Source organism: Agelaius phoeniceus, chromosome 16 (genome assembly GCF_051311805.1).
Source record: "Agelaius phoeniceus isolate bAgePho1 chromosome 16, bAgePho1.hap1, whole genome shotgun sequence".
Classification (NCBI taxonomy): Eukaryota; Metazoa; Chordata; class Aves; order Passeriformes; family Icteridae; genus Agelaius; species Agelaius phoeniceus.
The window spans coordinates 7,070,966-7,092,307 of NC_135280.1; the positions used below are offsets into that span (position 1 = coordinate 7,070,966).

Below are 21,342 nucleotides of genomic sequence, written 5' to 3' on the forward strand. Positions count from 1 at the left end.
TGAAAATGCATTGAAGTATTTTATGTAAAAAAAGAAACATATAACTTAACACACGATCAAGGATAGTTCTGCCTGTATTTAAACAGGAGAGCCTTGTCTTGTTTGTTCATCTTGCTCTTCAGAAAGCTGTCTTATTGTCTCCCTCAGCTTCTCTATTTCTTCTTCTTGCTGTCTCACCTTCTGTTGGAGGTTAGAAATAACCTGAAAATGAGAGTCAGTTTACTTCATTTATAGCTAAACAAGGATATAAAGCCTTATTGCCCTACTTGAATTGTTCTTGCAATCCACTACAGACACAGTGCAGCAGCACTCAGCTATTCTGCATTGGAGTGACTATAACTTAAATCCACAAAGCAGTGGGGCATGGAAAGGAAAAATTATTAGAAGAATCTGCAGCTGTGATGAAAAGCTTTGAAAGCTTTTCTGACCTATAAAAATGCCTCTCAACTGTACAGTCTTCAGAAAGTTGCCTAAAGTTAATGACCAGCTATCTCACTGCAAAGACACCAGAAATAATACAGTGGCCTAAATACTGTAATCAGAAAAAGAGTCTTAAGAGGAACGTGTGATTAAGTTCAAAGCCAAACACATGTAATGCAGGCAGGGATACAAAGGGCATTTTCTTTTTCTGTTCCTTTAGGCTGGAAGGGTTGGGGTTGCTGGCAGGAGTTACCTGGTCTGTGGTGTGGAAGAGTTCACTGTCCCGGAGCTGAGGCGCTGTCGGGCGTTCGGCAGCCCTTGGACTGGTGAGGAGTTGCACGTACTTGGCCTGAGTTGGCCATTTCTTGTAGAAAGTGGGAGGAATCTGGCCAGTCCTTAAATGTGTAAGGACTTCTGTTCTTTCCATTTCTGTTCCAAATGGTTGGAAGAGTTCTAGCAGGACAACACCCAAGCTGTACATGTCTGACTGTTAATGGGGTGAAGAGAAAGTTCTGGGATAATTGCTGTTTTAACTTAGTGGGCTTCTTTTTCTCATAAAATCATTATGTGAAAAAGTTTCACAACAGTGAAGTTTCATGATTATATGAAGAGTATCATGACACTTCTAAACACAAATTCAAATCTATATATTATTTTATTATTTACTATGTTATCAACATAGCAAAAAAAAAGTTTTGCTTTAACTGCAAATAAGAAGGGAAAGTTGAAATCAGCGTTTCAAGAAAAACACTAGGAGTGACAGTAGGAGGAATGTTTATGTATTTGCCAATTGAAAGGCTTGATTTATTTCTATTATCTAGCATGTTAATAGAGAAAACAAGAAACAAACCAAAGTTCTCTACCTTGAAATCATAGTGAGATCCCTGCAGTTGTTCTGGTGAGGCATAGAGGCAGGTCCCCACTCCTGAAGTATGTGTCAGTCCTTTGAAAGGCAATTGAGACTTAGCAAGTGTTGTTACCCTTGCAAGTAACAGTTCAATGATTTTAATGCCATAGAAACTTAAACACTGAAAGCCTTGACACTTTCTTCTCTTACCATTTATCCGTTCTGTCAGAAACCCCTGGTCTGCATCATCCCAGAGAAGGTCCTTGCAGGCTAATCCAAAGTCACCTATTTTTACCTGATGATCTGATCCATGTAGAAAGATATTTCTAGGCTGCAAATGAAGACAGAGTACAATTAAGAAATATGTCTACGTAAAGAATTACACAATTTCAGCTGTTTCAAAGTCTGTAAAATCCAGTGTTTCACAGGTGTAAGATGATTATTTAACATTTTTAGTAGTGGGAGAGAAAAAATAGTCATTGCTGATACCAAATCATGTGCTGGCAACACCATTTTGGCTAAAAGACCACATACCTAGAACAAGAAAAAAAAGGAAGAAAAGCAAAACAGAAAAAAACCAAGATTTAGTGAAAACATGAAGTACATTTTTTTCCCCAACAGAAATTGGGAAATTTGCAGAACAGGAACAGGCAGAGTGGACAGTAAATTTGTCCAACTGATGTAGCAGGAAGGATGACTAAATATCATTGGGCTAGACATAATACAACCCAAAATACTCTTTTCTGTATGATAAGCAGCTACAATATGCTACTTGGTTCTGAGAAGCTGCTAGGAAAAAAAAAGCAGATTATGACAGACTTGAGAGCTCTGACTCCGAAAACTGAAACAGTTTTTATCCATATATTTTGGTTTTAGGATCACTAAGAAGGAGAAATGCCAGCTTTATGTACCTAGAAAAATTCCCCAACTTGTTCAGGTGGCACAAAGGAAATACTTGGTCTTTTATTAGTGTATAAAGGAGATGTGAATAGTTTAAAGAGATGGGCAATCTCCATTCTTTTCCTTTATTCAGTGCAGATCAAACTTAAAAGATGCAGCACTGTTGAACAAGTTGCTAGGCTTCTCATATGCACTGAAGTAAAAACATATCCAGGACACCCACCCACTGGGCTTCTGTTCTCAGAAATTCACACACTGAAAGACTTTCTTAGAATGTTATCCCAGAAATTACAGTCTCTGCTAGGTATCTGCAAAATCACCATTAGAAGAATATATGGTGAAAACCATGAGAACTGGCTCAAAACCAGGTCTGCAGTAACTGCATGGAATTCTGGAATTCTTGATATAACTACCAGACTTTGGACAATAAGGCCAGGATGATGCTAAATGGGGAGGCAAAATGAAAAACTGTTCACCCTGGAACAGTTGACAGAAAAATGAAAATTAATCCAGAGTGAAGACTGTGTGCTTTCAAGTAGTTCCAAGCTTCCACATGTGAAGTTTTAATAATCATGATTTCTTCATACAGCTGCTGTATCAGATGCAAAAAACCTGAGTAGGAAGCAAAGTAGGAAAATGTACATTCACTTCCTTGCTATTCAGGTCTATCAGTAAGCAAGCAACTTACTGATATAAGTTGAAACATATTAAATATGTTCTATAGAACATATTTTCAAAAGCTAACTGTATGCAGTTAGCAAACTGAAGTGTAGTCAACGGGTTTTGTTAATTTTTGTAATCACCTAAAATACTCTTTTTTTAGGTAATTAGTTCCTATCCTGATTAAGGAAAGACACATAAAACCAATCTGACCAGGCTTGTTTCTGAAGGAAAAAGGCTTCAAAGGAGAAAACACCTCCAGAGCTGAAAATCCACCTGTAAGTCAGTGGAACAGTACTGTTCTGATAGTAAGGAAAGCATGGTACTGCTATGGAGATTATGTATTTTCTCATATGGAACAACTGAATTCTTACGAGCCCAGGTCATCTCTAATGCAACTATGAAGCTACTTTCACTCTTCCATTATGTAAATTGTCTGTTTTTTCTTCAACCTCAATTAAAATCTTGATGAACTTACTTTAATGTCTCGATGCATCACTCCCATGCTGTGGATATAGCAAACTCCTTCCACTACCTCCTGGAAAATCTTCATTGTCCAGCGAACATCCACGACATGGTATGGACCTTAAAACAAATGATTTCACCTGGTTTTACTGAGTTATGTAAGATTATGGTGGTAATCTGCTTGAATTATGTTTATTATGCTGTGGAATAAATTTTTAACAGAATGAGTGTATTTTAAATATGGACTTTGCCATGCTTCTCTCAAGATATTATTTCTAAATCAGCCAAAAGTCACTAACATCAAAATTCCAAAAAGGGAAGTTCAGGGAACATGAACATATATCTTCCTGAAGAGATTCTTCCAAACCCCATCAGATAGTTATTTGCTTATGAATTTAGCAAACTTTTTACTTTCACTTAAATCCTGACCTAGCATGAAAAATAGAGTTCCAGATAAAATCATAAGAATTTATGTAGTGACATGCTGTCTGTATTGCTTTGCACTCTTCCTGTTTTATTCCTAACCCTTCTGCTGCTGTGCTACCCTCTGAAATTCCTCAATCTCCTCTGGCTGTAGCTGTCCTAAATAAACTTAGCACCTCCTTGTTTTGACCATTTTCCCCATTACTATTTTATTAAACTATATTGTCTCCCTGCTCTAATGAACCATAGTTAACATGTCTTTTTGAACACTCACCATTTACTCACATTGGATTTCTAATCTCTTCGTGTCTAACCTATGATAATCACCTTTTCCATGAAAAGGTGTGAAAACAGCATTTTGCAAGCTCAAATGCCATCATAATTCTGTCATTTCCTGGAACATCATCATTTAGCTCATAAAAGCTAAAATATTATGATGACAGGAGAGATTAGTGGAAGTCAGCTGACAGTTTGCTGGTAAACCTGTCTCTATGAATGAAAACAACAGATTTACCTTGATAGTGATTAAAACCAAGAGAAAACATTAATCACACATTTTGTTTTACAACCTGATGTGCACAAGCTGCTTTTATACAATCACCCCAGAGAATGGAACAAGTCTCTACTGCTTTAAGAGCATTGGATTTGTTCTTCCAAATGTCAACAGTTATGATGACTGCTTGGTAGGAGGGCAAGAAAACCCCCTGGTCACTCAGAAAAAGTCAATGTTACATTCTTTAACCTATTACAAATTAACCTGTCTGGATCAAATGATATCATTGTATCTTCTGCAGCAGATAAATGAGCCTTTAACCAGCTTTCTGAGAAGCAGCAGATTCTGTCAATAAAAAACTCGGTTCCAAATAAGGAGTATTGCCCAGACACTGATCTCCCCTGGTAACAACTCTGCCTCAGGCATTCAGTCATTCTTTTTTGAGGAGCTGTCTAAAACTCAGGAATTTCAATTCTTTTACTAACATCTATCATGCACAAATTCAATACAAGCTGCTATTCGATTAAGTGAATAAAGAATTTAATAAAGATCTGTACTATAAGCTGCTGAAGTAAAATAAAATTAGATAACTGCATGTCAAATTACCAAAAAAAAAATTATTTGCTTTACAATGAATAAGACAGTGATGAATCTTACTAGAAGTGTCCTCTGATCTTTTGTTACATCTTTTATTACGGTCAGCAATCCAGTCCCACAGGGATATTTCACACAACTGCATTTGGATATGAAGCATCAAGTGATATTCCACCTACCAGAAAAATAATGGTCCATAATTTTGCCATTGTAACATGAACAGGATTTCCTTAGTTATTTTTTTTAAATGAATAAACACAAAATTTATTAAACAAAAACAGGTACCAAAAGGACATCAAGTATAGTATTAGTAATCTACTGCACTCAAGAAGCAGATGCAACAATGCTATCTAGTTTTGGGGAGTTTTTTCCTTTTTTCTCAAATTTTAACAATTGTTATATGATAAATGCTAACAAAACTGCCAGATGCATCTTTGAAATTCAAATTAGAGTTTGAAACCTTCTAGAAATACGAAACAGAGGTTTATGCCAGCTTAATCAATATAAAATAGCAGAAAAAAAAATCAACTTCTTCGTACAGAATTTTATGGAATGACAGAATTGTTTAGGTTGGAAAAGGCCTTTGAGTCCAACTGTTTGATTTTTTACCATAAATATGTAGCTCAGTTTCTGGTAAAGGACCAGTTCATCTGATAACCTGGACAACTCAAGCAGACACCTTTAAAACTGGGTTTCTTCCAACAGGGAACTCCAAGTGATAGCAAAAGCCTGAAGCATTCCAGAGCTGGCTTGCTATACAAAACATAGCAGTGGTATGGTATAAATGACAATAAGGTTTTAGAGGCACAAGTGATTCACTGCTCAAATCTGCTTTTATCTCCTTCCCATGTACTCCTACACTGCAGGGGCACCACATGACACACCAAAACACTTTCACCATTAACAGCTGCTTTACCTTTCCTCAGTGAAAGCTAAATATTTTCAATTGTGATGAGGCTGTTTAATGCAGCAGTACTACTTTTTATTCATGCAGGTACTTTGAAAGGACTCAAGAGGCCCAACACATGGAAAGTTCCTCACAGATGCTGAGCTTTGCCAGCTGCTCTGGTCAGCTTCCTTGCAATGATGTTACCCACGTAATAAAATTTGTCTGAACTCTTGGCTCTACTTGCAGTCATTCCATTCTTCTAAATTTATTGTTATAAATCATTCATTTTCACTGTCTACTGAACTACTTTAAAAACATCACCAAATTAGACAGCAGATAAGGATACTTAAAGAGAACTGTATTTACCTCAAACTCTCCACAGAGTGCTACCTCATTTTTGGAGCATCCTTCAGAGCAGGACTTGCTTTCAGAGCAGGACTCACTTTCAGTGCTAGCACCTTGATCCAGACTGGAATGAGGTCCCCATGTTGAATGATTGTCCATATCAGTTGATAAACTGTTATCATTATTTACAAAGCCTTCTTGTAGTTCTGTGGATAATTCACCTTTATTTGGTTTCTCACCTTCTTTGCTATTGCTGTTTGTAAAGTCATTCCTCACATCCACATTCTGCACTGATTCTCTATTCACATTTTTAGGACTGGTACTGTCACAGGACTTCTTTTCTTCTGAGGTAAGGTCAGCAAAGATAATTGAACTACCACTTTCCACACTCTGGATGTGACAGTGATCACTGAAAACAACAAAGGCAGAGAAATCCAAATTAGTGCACAGTTTCATGCCATCTGTGATTCACCATACTGATTTTTTTCCCCAATTGCAAACAGCATTCCCAAGTAAGAGTTCAGCTGCTTCCCCCCATAAAACTCCAGGGTTACATAACTGTCAGTGCAGGCTCCAGCTGATTTAATACTTTCTACCAGCAGGTATTTTGGACAGCTGTCCCAGCCAGCAATGTCTCACATACACAGCTGAAGCTAAAGTTGAATGTGTTACCACTGAGATTAGTAATACTCACTTGCTATTCTTTTGCTCCAAAACTAGTGGCTGCAACTCCATTACTGTTTTACCTGTTGGATGCAAAGATAAATATGGTATTTCATAAAACAAAGAATGCATCCACATATTTACTAAAAATTACCATTTAAGCTAGAGCACCTCACTTAATTTAACTTTGTTACCTGTGGATAGCTCTAGATTATCTCTATTTCTGCTGCTGCAAAAGGGGCTTGTTAAGTCTACTAAGAAGCTACCCTAACATCCAATTCATTTATCTTTAAATGAAAAGAAAATATACATTGTACAAAGTCAATAAAAGGGTTGTACTGGGCTTTCATAAATATCTACTTAGACTTCATCTTTCAGAAGTCAGCCTGTTCAAAGCAGGGGTTTACAATGTAGAGAATAACACACAGTTAAAGAAGCAGCTCCACAAGGCATCACCCCTCCCATCACACTGCTGCTGTTTTTAAGACACTTGATATCTTGGAAATGATTGTCATTAAAATTGCATTTTTATATGAAAAAGCTGTTTCAGCACACAGAAGCAAACATAAAACAATCTTGTGAGGCAAGGGAAACCATTAAGTACCACAGAAGCTGCCTAGAGATTTCATGATGCACTTCCATTACCACCATTAAATACTTATGAAGGACCCCCAGCATTAAACAATTGCTTCCCTTGATTCTCTGGACCATTGGTTAAAAAGTTTTGCCTGTTTTACTCTACTGTCAATTTCCTATGCACTTATGCATTTTCTTTTGTGCTTATGGCTGGTTGGGCAACAAGTCAGTGACTTGGAAAGCAATAAAGTTATACAGAGCATAACCAAACCTCCCACTAGGAGAGGATCAAAGGATTTAATTGCTAAAGGCATTCCAGGAAAGGACTAGAAAGGGACCAATGGATTAGGGTTACAAAGGGAACAAAGGACAGAGTGTGCAAAGAGCTGAGAACAAAGAACCTGAAGAGAAAAACCAAGAAGAAGGTGTAAAATAACACAAAAGTAGATAAATTCTCAGCAGTTACAGACAGTAACTGATACACAAAAAAAATCCAATTGCTTTGTCAGTGCAGGACTACGAAACACAATTCATCAAATTTAAAAAGTCTAACTTGGAAAGCAAAATAAAGAGGTTTTGGTGGGGGGGTTATCATTAAAAGTATGTATTTCCAGGTTCTTTTAGTTTTTTTTAATCTTTTCCAGATCCAAAAAGAAGCATACTGGGATGCTTCTTCTGTGCTGTTACATCTCTGAGACTTCAAAACATAGTTGGAAATGTGTGGGGTTTTTGTCCTATTCATCACTTTCCCCCCAACATCTGAGGCAGCTCATTCCTCAGCATTCATTCTTCTCTTCATCAACTCACCACTTCTTACATTAAAAGGTTTTCACTGCATTTCACTGATCTTCACACAATTTTAAATTCATCCTCATATATTACCACAAGTAAAGTTGATATTTCCACAGTTCCAAATTAATCACTAAGTAACAGATAAATTATTTGGTAAGGAGGGATTGAATGCACAGAAGGACCTGGTGATCACCAGTAATTTCCCTTTCTTTTAAGGAGGGGAAAAATAGTCATTTTATCAGAGAAGTAATACTCTCCTGAAAACAGCAGTAACAGAGGTTGTAGGATGCAAGCAAGAATTACACAATGAGCTGTACTTTCCTTTTGGATGCACTGTTTGAACTTGTTCCATCCAAGCAGTGTGATAGCCGACAATATTGGGATGCTGCAGCCCAGCCAGCACTTTGACTTCTCGGAGCACCTAAAAAGACCAAAAAACCCACAGTGTGACACTCCTTTATTCTGTGTGCTTAGTAAACATAAAAGGTAACAAAAAGAGAGTTTCTTAGAGAGAAAGAACAGATAAAATTGTTACAGTAACAGAAAAAAAAATGAAAGCTTTAATACAAATGGATTTGCATCATTGCAGAGATTACCAAATTCAAGTAATTAAATAGTTCTTTTAATGGACTTCAATGCATCTCATTTACTTTTTTTCTACTAGGTACTGGTAGGTTCAAGCCCTTAGAAATTCAGAATGCATAAAAACTTGTATTAGCTGCATTAATAAACTAGAACAGAATAAGCTACAGAGGAGTTAAAACAGGGACAAAACACAGGAAGATGAATACCTTCATGCAATCTCTTCTTGTAGCCTTCTTAATTTTAATTTTTTTAATAGCATAGAACTGACCATCTAACTTGTTTCTGACCTGAAAACAATTGCAATAGGAGAAAATTAGATGTTAATTTGCTTAATGAAATCCTTTTGAATCCACTATTTTCTAAAATTTTATTTCTGCACCCCATTCCTATGGAATATCACCTGTATCAGGGAATGAAACTGGGATTAGGCCCCTGCTGTCATACAGGGATACTGATAGGTCCTGATAATGGTTAAACAGGTCCTCAATAAATAAGTGAGACCACATTTGTCATTTCCACATGGCACACACCTCATGGGGAACCTTGGGCTGGCCATACACTACAAGTACTTAACACAATTCAACATTGGCTTGGACAGTTTATGCTCGTACTGAGGCTCATTTTTTAAAAGCAGCCACAACTGAAGCATTGGGGAGTGCAGGCCAATCACTTCTGATGCTGTGTAGAGTCAATGTATAATAATAACTCACATGTCAAATAAGGAGCTTTCATTCACTCTAAAAGGGTCAAAATACACAAAGTAAAACATCTGATATATCCTGCTTCTGGCAAACAAAACTAACTGCAACTGAGCAGCTTTTGAAATGAAACACCAACTTTCTTCTAAGGTACAGATTTCACTGCTTTTATTCAAAAAACATTTGGCAGTACAGCTAAAAGAGTAACTCCAAATTCCAGCAAAAAACTAGATATAAACAGAGTAGCTTTATGTGGGAGGTAAAGAATACCTTGTATACTTTGCCATATCCTCCACTTCCTAGCCTTGCAACCTCCTCAAATTCATTCAAGTATCGTGAAGTCTGTGCTTCAAAGAGAACTTCTTTTTCCCTAATTGAGAAAAGTTAGGCTGCATTAAACTAAATTACAACTTACAAGTAAGATACAGCTGTACACATGCTAAAAATATTATTCATGTTATGAAAAGAAGAAGAAAGTACTTTGATATTACCATACTGAACCAGCCTGAGTTTCAGTATGTTTCAGTAAATACTGAAAACCAGCAGACAGAAGACCATGCATATTCTGTTTCATTTACAAATCTGTGTTCAGGTTATTTCTTTTACATTGGTGCCTAACAAATTGTTTTCCTAAACAGGGGCACTGACTGCAAGAGTTGTACTGAAGAACAAATTATCACCACATCATTTTGAGAATTTGGAGAAACCTTTGCCATTTTTTCTGTTTCACAGCCAAAATATGAAATGCAGTATTAATTAAATATAGAGTGGAGCACAGAACTTTAGGGAAGGAGCTAATTTAGTATTTCTACATGCTTTGAATACATACCCAATTGCAAGAGACTCTCCGTTATCAAGTTCCTATGAAACAACAAAATCCAACATAAAAACATGCCATATATATATATAAAAAGAATAACAGGTCTGCTGTGCCAGTGGCATGGACAGCTTCATCAAAACAGAAACTCCAACCTCCTTGGAAGAAAATGAGGTTCTGCCAGGCATTCACATGCTGCAGAGAGCTTCACCAAATTAAAGTATTATTATCCCACTGGTAATCTGTTAACATCTCTCTGCTGGAGAGATTACTGCCCTTTTAGAGTTCTGCTGGCAAACAGGACAAAATGAGGACTCTAAGATGTGCTTAAAACAAAATTAACTAGCTTAGTTCAAGCAGTGAGATAAGCAGACAGGTCTGATTCAGCCTGAAGTACAAGCACACAAACTACACCCTCCACTAATATAAACATGAGAGTGTCAGCAACACCTTGCCTTTGTTTATTAACATTTTAACTTACTTTATTATTACTATTTAATAAGGTACAAAATATTGATGGCTTCAAAAACTGGTTTGCACCTACAGAACCAGAGCATGCCATCCCAAAGAGCTAAGGAATTATTTTGTATAATTATTAAAAAGACCCAATCCAACATTAAAAGAACCCCTAAACAAAAGCTCCTTCCTGCAGAGGGTGCCAAAGACATGTAACAAAGCTTACCCCTTTAAGCACTCGTTGATTAGCTGCTTTCATCAGCTCAGTAACAGCTCTGTTGTGCTGCAGTCTTATAGTACTAAATTCATCACAAAAGACAAAAGGGGAGAGTAACCCTGTTCTGGTGAAAGTCTGACGAAGAACTGCACAAAGGAACAGAGAAAGGTCAGAAAAATATTAAATAAACCCAATCCAATAAGACCACATAAAGTTTTTAAACATGAGATCTTATTTGAAAGATAAGGTGACTGAAAAACTGAATAATCCCTCCTGCTCTAGTGCTGTTCTGTACCCTTAGCAATTAAAACTAATTCAAACTAGAGCTGCTCAGTGGGAATCCCTTCACAAAATACAATTATTTGCCATGCCTTCCATGGTCACAACTGCATCTCCTCTGCCTCCTCACCTCAGCAGATGAGTTAAACAAACACTTTCATTTTCACTTTCACCCATTCACTTACGTTTTACTTTTGGACTGATTTTGATCAGTGAAAAGAAAAAATCAAAGCAGGTTCACAATTATGAGGATGGATTTATAATCAAAAGTGGTAATGTCAAGATTTTCTAATTTCCACCCAAACCCACACATGTGTGCACACACTCATAATACAGAATGAAGTCACTCCCTTCCACCACTTCATCTTTCTCATATGGAGTAAAACAGCTGTGGCAAACATCCCTCAGAAATGCTGGAGATGGGTGCAACTGTGATGTTATAAATGGCATAAATTTAACTATGAAAAACACATTTTATTTTCTATAGTCGTGTAAAGTAAGGACAAAACCCTAGGAATGCTTTCTTAAATGCACTAAGTACACACCTAAATGAACAAAGTACCAATGGTAAGTCATATACCAAGAAGATCTTTTTAAAAATGTGAATTCCTTGAATGATATCAAGAGATTTTATGTCAAGATAAAGAACTTGTAAAGGTATTTACTCAGATTTTCACAGAATATAATTTTGAAATGTTTAGTGAAAACTCTACTGCCACTATTTCCTGATAAATATTTTATTAAATTCCTATAATACCAGCATTTTAAGATTACATGTAACAGTAATATAATTTACCCTGATACCCTTCTCATGATGCAACTCACACGATCTAGCTGAAACAGAACTGTCTGATCCTTACATCTACAGCAATATGCTGTTACTGTTTTCAAAAATAAGACAAGGTGTCATTGCCAATTTAGTTGATTTAAGTTATTCACCCTCTTCACAGAATCGTTCTTGTCCCAGCGGGATGAAACCTACAGCTTTGCAGTGGTATTACACCATAACTCTACACAGAAGGCTCTGGTACACATTGCAGTGAGGCAGTTGGAGAGACACGAATGAACTCCTCTTACTAACTTCGGAACAAGCCCCTGGAGTGAACGGGGTTGTGCGTGTACATGTGGCAGAGATGCTCCAGCAGTGACACAAGCAGCAGCTGGTTCTGGATGGTCGAAGTGAACTTCACAAATTTTTGCGAACTGTTTGCAACTCGCAGCTCCGCCGGCACATCCGAATCTGGAAGAGAACAGTCAGACGAATGAACTTTGGCCTCAGTACACACCCATTTACCTAAACACGAAAACAATGTACAGCCACACAGCTTCACCACAGCCCCGGCTCACAGAGGCAGCACCCAAGCTGCCAACTGAGCGAGTGGTTTTAAGAGGCTAATTAGGAACTTAATTAATTTTTTTAAGTGTGCACAGAAAGCAGCTACCCGGGGAGGCCGAGGCGCCCCAGCCCGAGGCAGGGGGAGTTCGCACGGCCGCCTCAGGGCAGGGCGCTGCTGAGGGCCTGCCCGCTCTTGCATCACCCCTGCGGCCGCCGCTGCCTCAGAGCGGCGGGGAAGGACGGGAAGAGGAAGACGACGGTTCTACCCTCCTTCCCTCCCTGCCAGCCGGGGGAAAGGCGCCATTTCCCCGCTCGCCCACAGGGCTGCCGCCGGCCCCGCTTACCGTCAAAGCGCGGCTCCGGGCTCTCCTCAGGGAACTCGATGGCGGGCACCGGCGCCCGCATGGCCGCAGCCCTCCCGCCCCTCACATGCCGGGCACCGGGATCCCATCCGCTGCAGCCGGCGGGGCCCGCCCGGCCCGCCGTGGGCGGCTCCGGGGGCCGGGCCAGCGTTTATGGCCGCTCTTTGGGCGCGGAGAGATAAAACATGGACTGGAGGGATAAACCCGAGAGGGGAACCTTCGGCCCAAGAGGCGGGGACGGGCGGCCAGGAGCTCGTACCGAAGGTCTGCGGCGGGGAGCGGAGCGTCCCCTCCCCTCCGCACGGGGACCGACACCGCCCGCAGCCCGCGTGAGCCCCGCGCCCGGACCGGGGGTCGCCGAGCCCCCTCTAGCGGCTCCCGGCCGCGGCACAGGGGCGGTGCCGGTCCCCGTGTGACCCGGAGGCGCTCGCTGCTCCCCCCGCCGCCGCCGCCGCCTCCTCTCCTCCCCCCGCCCGCCTGCCCGGCCGGCGCCGGGCCCCGGATGCAAGAGGCCGGCGGAGGGACGTCATTGTTCCCCGACGGACTGTAACAGTAGGCGGAGCGGGCCGGGCTGAGGCGGGGGCTGCGGCGAGGGGGACCCGGCAGCGCCGAGTCAAGCGGGGCCGAGCCAGGTAATGGGGCTGGGGGGCAGCGCCGGGCCCGGCGGCGGCCCCGGCACAGCCCGGCGGCACCGCGTGCGCCTCCCGCCTGGAAATCAATGGGCCGGGGGGAGGGGCCGGCCCGGGAAAGGGAAGGGAAAGCGACCGGCGGGAGCAGCCGGCTCAGCCCAGCCCACCGCGCCGGGGCGCGGGCCGGGCGCTCGGCCGCTGCCCTCCTGGCTGGCGGGCAGCCGGAGGGGGTGGGACCCCCGGGCGGGGCGGGGCGCCGTCCCCAGCACGCGGCGGAGGGACCCAGCCCCGCCGCCGCCGCCACCCCCTGGGCCGGCGGGACCGGCCCCCTCCCGGCGCGGCGGTGCTCCCTCGCCCGCCCGCCCTCTCCGTTACGCGCCGGGGTCCCGCCGGCGCCCGCATCTCCTTCCTTCTACTCCTGCCGCTGTCGGCGTGGGGGACTCGGCGTGGGTCCCCCGCGTCCCGGCGCAGGCGGGAGGGCGGCCGGGACGCCCCGGCCCCGCGTCCCGCGGCGGGAGCGGCGCTGCGCCCCGCCTGGCCCCGCGTTGTTCCCGCTCGGCGCGGCGGTGGTGGCTGCCGCGGCCCCTCCGCCCCGTGCCCGGGGGGCTCCGCGCTCGCTTCGCCGCCCCCCCACCCGCGTTGCCATGGGCACGGAGCCGCCGTTGGGCGCCGCCGCCGCGGTCCTGCCCCCGGGCCGGGATGGGACGCGGGCCCGGACAGGTCAGCACGGGGCCGGGCGGCGGAGGCGGCATGGCATGGGCGGGGAGCCGCGGGGCTGGGGGGCCGGGCGGTGTGACGGGTAGAGGAAGAAGGGCGAGGCGGGAGCTCCTTCAGGGCCGGTTCCCGGCCCCCTTCGCCTGCGTGTCGGGCTGGTTTTGTTTTGTGTGTGTTTGGGCTCTTGCCGCGCTGAGTGCGGACATGTTGCGTGCGGTGCCCGTCCCTGCCCCTGCCAGCGGCCTTTTACTGCCGGTGTCAGCACGTTTTGGGGAAGCGGGACCCCTCAGAAGGGCAGAGCGAGGGAAAGCGGGTCGGTGCTGCGGGCTTGGCGCTGGCGGGGCGGGCGGTTCGGTTGTGAGCGGGCTCCGGGGCTCGGGGCCGCCCGGAGCGAGGCGCTCGCGGGCGCTCGCGGCGCCGGGCTCGGTCCCGCCACAAGCAACGGCCCCGGGACACGGAGCTTGGAGCTGCCCCGCGCCGAGCGCTCCCCGCCGCCTGCTCTGCCAGGGTAAAAGCATTAATCACTTTCGCCTCTGCTGCCTTTAATTTTGTAACGAAAGTAAAACCAGCGCGGGGCGTGTGTTTGTGTTCTGCGCTGCCCGGGGTTGTTTTTGCTGCCGGCGGCGTGTGCGGTGCGGTCGGTGATGTAGCGGGGTGACTCTGCCTGGGCTTCTGCTGGAGTAGTTTCCTCCTGCTCCTTGTTTGTGCCTCGGTGTTGCCGTGTGCCGCTCTTGTTTTCTGACACTCGCTGCTGGAAGTGTTTGGTTTGTACTGAGATAAAGACACATACTCCCTGGCTGAACGCGGTTCTGTGACCGGGATCTTGTATAAAACCCTCCTGAGCTGTGATTTATTGTATGCAAAGCGGAGACCAAACATAAATATTTAGATCCGAGTATTAACTGATGCGTGTTGTGATGAGACTGCGAAAAAAGAATTAAACAACGCTGATGCATCACTCCAAATGGGAGGAAAGCAACTGTTTGTGCTGTTTTGCTCGTCAGTATCACACTGTGAGAAGTCTGTTATGGGAATAGCAGAGGGGAAAAGAGCTCAGTACACATGGCAATGTGAATTTATGTTCAGCAGTGGTACAGGAGCAGTGGGAAAATATCTGTGTAATGTTTGTGCTACTTCATCAAAAGATGTTATATCCAAATTAATTATATTGACAGATTTTGAAAAAGTGGTGGATCTGAGTTATTTTTGACATCCGTTGATATTTGCAGGTGTCTAGTGTTTGATATCTGGTAATCAGTTTTCAAAACTAAATTAGCAGCACCAATCAGTGCTACTCAGATGTCAAAAATAAATTTAAAAATTCGTGAGGCTTCCCTCATTGGTCAGTATAAGGTCAAAGCTTTTTTGTGATAATATTCTTCTGTTTGCTTTTCACTGCAGTCTTGATTCTGGTTTTTGTCCTGCAAATAAGTTCATTACGTTGTTGAAACCCCTTCCCTTTCCATCAGGAAAAGTAGATGTCACCAGTATCTGCAATTTGGAGTCTGGATCCTTCCTGAAAATCACTAAGCCCAAGAATTGTCATCTTAGTCTTTGAAATGGACAAGGATGTCCTCATTTTTCAGTAACATAGGTGAATTTTCCATTTTTTGTGTGTTATCATGTCTAAAATGGAAAGTGTGTACAGGGAAGATTTTAAATTGAAAATTTAGAGGGGAAAAAAATCTAATTAAAGGTTCCACACATGATTTGTCTTTTGTGGGACTGGAAGTTCTGTGATTTACTGTGCTTTGTTTAATCTGCTGGAAGTTTCATCATTAGCAATCAAGTTGTGCCATGAATCTGAAACTGCTTCATGCTTTGTTCTCTCAGTTATTTTAGTGTTACAAAGCAGGTTATACTTTAAACCCTCAGTTAAGTTTATAGTTTCCCTAAACTTGAACAGGCCCTACATGGTAGAGTACAATAGTAGTAAAAATTTATATATAGGAGTTGATAATTGATCATGTAATTATTCAGCAGCTTACTGTGCACACAACATTACATGTATTTAAAGAGGTATCATCTTGAAATGTAATCAGCATTTTATAAATGACTTAGTATCAGTAATTGCCTTTATTCTTGAAGGCTGAGGATTAGGATTTGTTTTGCTTTCTGTTGCGGTCATCATTTTCTTTTTATAGTTTACATTCCTCTTTTGTTTTTCCCTGGCAAAACAACTTTACATAAGTAGAACTGAAAAAGATGCTTTTGAATTCAACTTCTTGGTTTATAAGTAAGCATTGTAAATGATGGGTGCAAAATACCACAAGGAGTGCTGCCAAAATCGTATCCAAACAAATACTTCTTGGAAGGGCAGAAGAAACCCAGGTGGAAATAAATTTGCAAGTGTTTTCTAGCTCTTCCTTCCCAAGATTTCTCAGAGCTGTTTCCCATGCTCTGTGTCATCAGGGCTGTGTGGTTCCCAGGAGCAGGAAGATTTTGGTCAGACAGTTCCTCCTGGATCTCAACAGGCCAGCACTTGATTGTGCCACTGCTCACAACTTCTTTTAAGAAAAAGATCTTGGTAACTGTAGTGGTTTAAAATCCCATGAAAGTGTAAGAAATGCTATCAGTCAGTAACTCAGCAGAAGTTAAAAAAAATATTGATGCAGTTTGGATGGAAAAAATCTACTTTGTGCACTCAGTTGTGGGTTGGGTGGAGTTTTTTGGTGTGTTTTGGGGTTTTGTTCCCTTGTTTGTAATCATTCTTAGCTGTTGAGTTCTTCAGGCTCTTTGAGACTAAGGGGCAGGATTTCTCTTACTCTTTCCTTTCTGGAATACTTTGGACGTTCTTATACCAAACAGAACTTTTGCCTTGTTACAGATATGAACAATGACCATAGTTAACAAGCCAAAATCTTCAAAGTCTAAAAAATCTTCCTCAAGACGCTCTGACAAATCTATGAAACCCCGTACTAAAAAAATGACGTCTCGCACTGCAAGTTTGGGCCGGGTACCTCCTACAGAAGATCCAAACAAAGTCTCTGTGGACAAAGGTCCTGGGGGGCATATTTATTGTAGATCATCTCAAAAATCAAAGCCTTTTGCCCAAAGAGATCTAGGTAAGTGTCTTCTGTCCTCCCTCCTTTTTGTTGAAAACAAAACCAAAGTAGAAGCAGAGTTGAGTTGCTGCATTGCTATAAAATAGGACTAGAGCAAATCAAGAGTTCAGCCTTTAATTTTTGTGCATCCCCTAAGGCAGCTGCAGGGAGAGGTGTTGCAGAACTTGGGTTTATCTATTTACAATTGATTTGTAAGGTATTTATTATTTATGTAAAATCAAATAAGGGGAGCTTTTCATAATGCATGGATGTACCCAGGTCTCTTCTGTTCTGGAGAGGAAAGTACATTTTACCATGTCTATTCATGGCTTCCATTATTCACAAGTCTTTGAATAAAAACCCTGCCCAGGAAGAGATCTGATATCTATGGGGTTACTTTTTGTGCTGTTTACTTGTCTGTCTGATTTTTCTTACTGCATAACCACAAGCGTAAGTTTGTGGTTTAAGTTACGATAAGGAAAAAACCAATAATTTAATTAAGAGTTTAAAGCATACAGAGATAAAGAAATCGGGTACTAAAATCAGAGTGGGAGTTTGTGTCTTTTATTAGAAGAATTAAAACAGATGAATAAACTATTGTCCAAAGGAGAGTGTTGACTAGCAAATTCACGTGGAACTGTTAAAGCTCTGCACCGTGTGTTACTGTGTTTTGGGGTGGGGCTGGTTCTTCAGGCTGCTCCTGCAGAATCCTACTTTTTAAACACCCTCTTTAAAAAAAACCAGTACAACTCTTTTCAAAACACAAATTTCTTGCAGTTGTTAATGATGGGATTGCTCCGCCACAAAGAATTCTTTTTCCACCTGAGAAAATCTGTATGGATTGGCAGCAAACACAAAGTGTTGGAGTTGGCCTGCAGAACCTTGGCAACACTTGTTTCCTTAATTCTACTCTCCAGTGTTTGACCTACACGCCTCCTCTTGCCAATTACATGCTTTCACTTGAGCACACCAAGTCATGTGAGTATTTTCTAACACTCTAAATCTGTTGGACAGCTCCAAAGGTGAAAGAAAAAACGGGGTTCTATGAAGAAAATTCTTGGTTGTCCTGTTTTGCCTGTAGAAGCAGCTTTTGAATGAGATCTTCAAGGCTTTTTCCAGCCTAAATGGTTGCATGATTTTGCTGACTGGAAGCTCCGAATTATAGGAGGCATATAAAGTGAATTTGTTAATTTAATGTGCCACGGTAAAACTTAAAGAAAAGATCATTTCTTTTTTCATGTGAATAATGAAGTGCATTGTAAAGTGAGGCATTTGATGAACATTTGGCATTTGGGTTTCCTGCTGGCAGAAAGGTGATAAAATTTAGGATGTTGGCGTTAAAGATTTTTAGTCTTCACAGCTGAGATCCTGCAGTGCACTAATACTGTGATAAATTACATGTTCAGGGTTGACCCATTAAAAAACCCAAACATTCTAGAAAGCACTACAAGCTAATATTTTATGAACTCAAATACAAATTTGGGGGGGACTGTATTGAAATTTAGGCTGATTTTATTCTAAATAATTAAGTTTGTATATTTTAAAGCCTGGAATTTGTGTTCTTTGAATTTTGATTTTATACTTGACTTTATTAAGCCTAGGGGAGTTTCTTTTTATATCCATAAATATGGAGTTATTTCCTAAGGCAGCTGTATGCTTTCTAGTCTGGTATCTTAATATATATTCCTAGAAGTTTGATTTTGTTTTATTCTCATATATAAAAATTATTTCAGTTAAGAATCACGGAATTATTGGAAGGAACCTTCAAAACTGGGATACCTTCCAGTGGGAGTGGTCCAGGCCAGGATGGATGGGGTTTTGAGCAGCCTGGTTTGTGATTTAAGGAGTTTTATTCTGTACACTTCTCCATAATGAAATGCCACGAAACTGTTGGGATATTGACACCATAGGAGAAGAGAATGTACCACAGAGAGTGGACATTGCCCCCACTACTTAGATTATTATTATTTTGGGGTGGGTTTTCCTTTTAGCAATGTGTATTTGACTAGAATGGGATACTTTCTTCTTTCACTAGGTCATGTAGAAGGATTCTGTATGATGTGCACAATGGAAAGTCACATCAACCAGGTCCTGTGTTGCTCTAATAATGCTATCAAACCCACATCTGTTATCAATGGCCTTAAAAGTAAGTAGTTTGATACAGGTTTATTTTTATTTTTTCTTTAATTTTACAGTGAGTTATTTGATGCATGTAAATAATTTTGCTACTTTAAAGAAGAGGTATTTTAGAAATGTGTGTTTTCTTTCATTCTATAAGAAATAAATATATGATAACCTTCTTATTTATTAGGAATAGGAAAACATTTCCATTTTGGCAGTCAAGAGGATGCACATGAATTCTTATGCTTCACTGTCGATGCTTTACAGAAAGCTTGCTTGAATGGAAGCACCAAGTAAGCATAAAATAATTACATTTCAATCTTTCCTAGCCCCTCTTACTACTTTATTTACTGTCATGAATTAAAATCTGTGTCCTTGCTTTTCATAAAACCAAAAATTGTTTGAGGAATTAACTCCGTGCTTTCAGTCTTCTGAGGTCTGACTCTAATTTATTTCCAGATTAGACAGATCTTCTCAAGCCACCACACTTATTTATCAGATATTTGGAGGATATCTAAGATCTCGAGGTACATTTTTAAAAAATTTACTGTCTTTCAAACTGCTCTGTGTCTTTTTGTCTGTCTGTAGCAAAGGAGTTTGTAGTTTGACTAAAGTAATGTGCATTAATAATTTAAGTTCATGCAGTTAGCCTCATTCAAGTGCTGCTAAGCATTTGTATTTTGGTTGCAGTGAAGTGCTTGAACTGCAAAGCAGTGTCGGACACGTATGAGCCATTTCTCGACGTTACTTTGGATATAAAGGTAAGAATGTGTGTGAGCAAGGCCTGAGATGTGTAAATGCTTGTAGACCTTTGCAAAATAAAGTCATTTTGCTTAGAAACTTATCTTGCTAAAGCAAAACAGCTCTGTAGTGGATGGTGGTGGATTGGACTGTGTTGTTCTGTGGAAGCCATGGAAATGCTCTCCATGTTTGGATTGGATTTAAGCTGGAAAAATAATAATTATGGCTACACAAACAATGATATAATCATACTTCTCAATTATTTTACTTCAATATACATCTATTGTTAGACTGATGGGTTTGATTGTTCTCATTATTGATGCCAAGGCATACCACAGATACTGTCTGGCACTGCAAAATTTATTTATTTTCAAGTGGGATCATTTTGAAATGAGGTAAATACTCAGAGAACTCCATTTCTGTCTCCTCCTTCACAGTGTTTGCTGATTCACAGTAGGCCACTTAAGTATAAACTAGCAAGGTTCTCTTGTAAAGTGCTTGTAAGTATTTGAAATTGTGCAGTTCTTGTGACTTAGTGTTCTACTTTCTTTCTACTCCTGCAGGCAGTTACATCTGTCACCAGAGCTCTAGAACAATTTGTGAAACCAGAACAGCTGGATGGTGAAAACAGCTATAAGTGTAGCAAGTAAGATTATTATTAATTACACCTTGATACAAGTTCCATGTTCAATGCAGTGCATGACTGGGAGGATGAGTTATCTCTTGGCTTTGTTTAGCTGTAAGACAGACATGGCTTGCTGTTTCATTCAGTTTTGTTTACATAACTAATATACTGAAATCATTCAAAGCTTGGGAAATAATGCACTTATTTCTAAATTAGTAATTTTTATATTTCTATTTGAATACTTGGAAATACATTATAAGAATTGTATTGCTCAAATTGGACTTTTCTTTCCAATACTGTCTGTGCTGGGCCTTGTCAGCCTTCCTGAGTGTGAAGTTGCACACTAAATAGTCAAGGCCAGAAGTTAAAAGGCATGGCTGAGAAATGTGAGCTGGAGCACAGGGATACGGACAAGGATTTGGGGTGGGAGCAACACCAGCTTAGTCACACACAAACCCAGAAGTTTAGTCTTTTTGTGAGCTTGAAAAGAAAGGTTTGGGATATGTACAGTGTCATTTCCATTGCTGGCAAACTACTACATGAGTTTTCAGTTTCCTTTTTGTTTTCTACCATTATTTTTCCTAATAAGGATTACTACTGCCTGAAATATTCATCTCTAAATACAAGTTTCAGAATTTTACAAACCACTTC

The 21,342-nt window shown here is 41.3% G+C and overlaps 2 protein-coding genes across 5 annotated transcripts in view; one reads left to right on the top strand and one right to left on the bottom strand.

Annotated features, from left to right (window-relative positions):
• On the bottom strand, positions 1-13,362 carry EIF2AK1 (eukaryotic translation initiation factor 2 alpha kinase 1). Its single transcript, XM_054643809.2, is given in 17 exon segments — positions 1-201; positions 674-907; positions 1,284-1,363; positions 1,478-1,598; positions 3,306-3,412; positions 4,866-4,977; positions 6,058-6,445; positions 6,731-6,781; positions 8,388-8,488; positions 8,859-8,939; positions 9,621-9,720; positions 10,180-10,211; positions 10,850-10,986; positions 12,201-12,359; positions 12,800-12,883; positions 12,886-13,293; positions 13,296-13,362. Coding segments are annotated over 17 exon segments (2,370 nt in total). The 5' UTR covers positions 13,348-13,362; the 3' UTR covers positions 1-78.
• Positions 13,310-21,342, top strand: part of USP42 (ubiquitin specific peptidase 42) — an 18,318-nt gene continuing 10,285 nt past the window's right edge. Inside the window, exons 1-9 of one of the 4 annotated variants that reach the window (XM_077187019.1) lie at positions 13,364-13,449; positions 15,630-15,754; positions 16,988-17,225; positions 17,982-18,182; positions 19,240-19,350; positions 19,516-19,618; positions 19,785-19,852; positions 20,016-20,086; positions 20,630-20,712. In XM_077187019.1, coding sequence (XP_077043134.1) covers positions 16,997-17,225; positions 17,982-18,182; positions 19,240-19,350; positions 19,516-19,618; positions 19,785-19,852; positions 20,016-20,086; positions 20,630-20,712 — 866 coding nt within the window. In that variant the 5' untranslated portion in view covers positions 13,364-13,449; positions 15,630-15,754; positions 16,988-16,996. Of the gene's footprint in view, positions 13,450-13,864; positions 14,167-15,629; positions 15,755-16,987; positions 17,226-17,981; positions 18,183-19,239; positions 19,351-19,515; positions 19,619-19,784; positions 19,853-20,015; positions 20,087-20,629; positions 20,713-21,342 lie in introns of those variants that run through there. The other 3 variants (XM_077187020.1, XM_054643561.2, XM_077187021.1) reach the window with 3 other exon arrangements.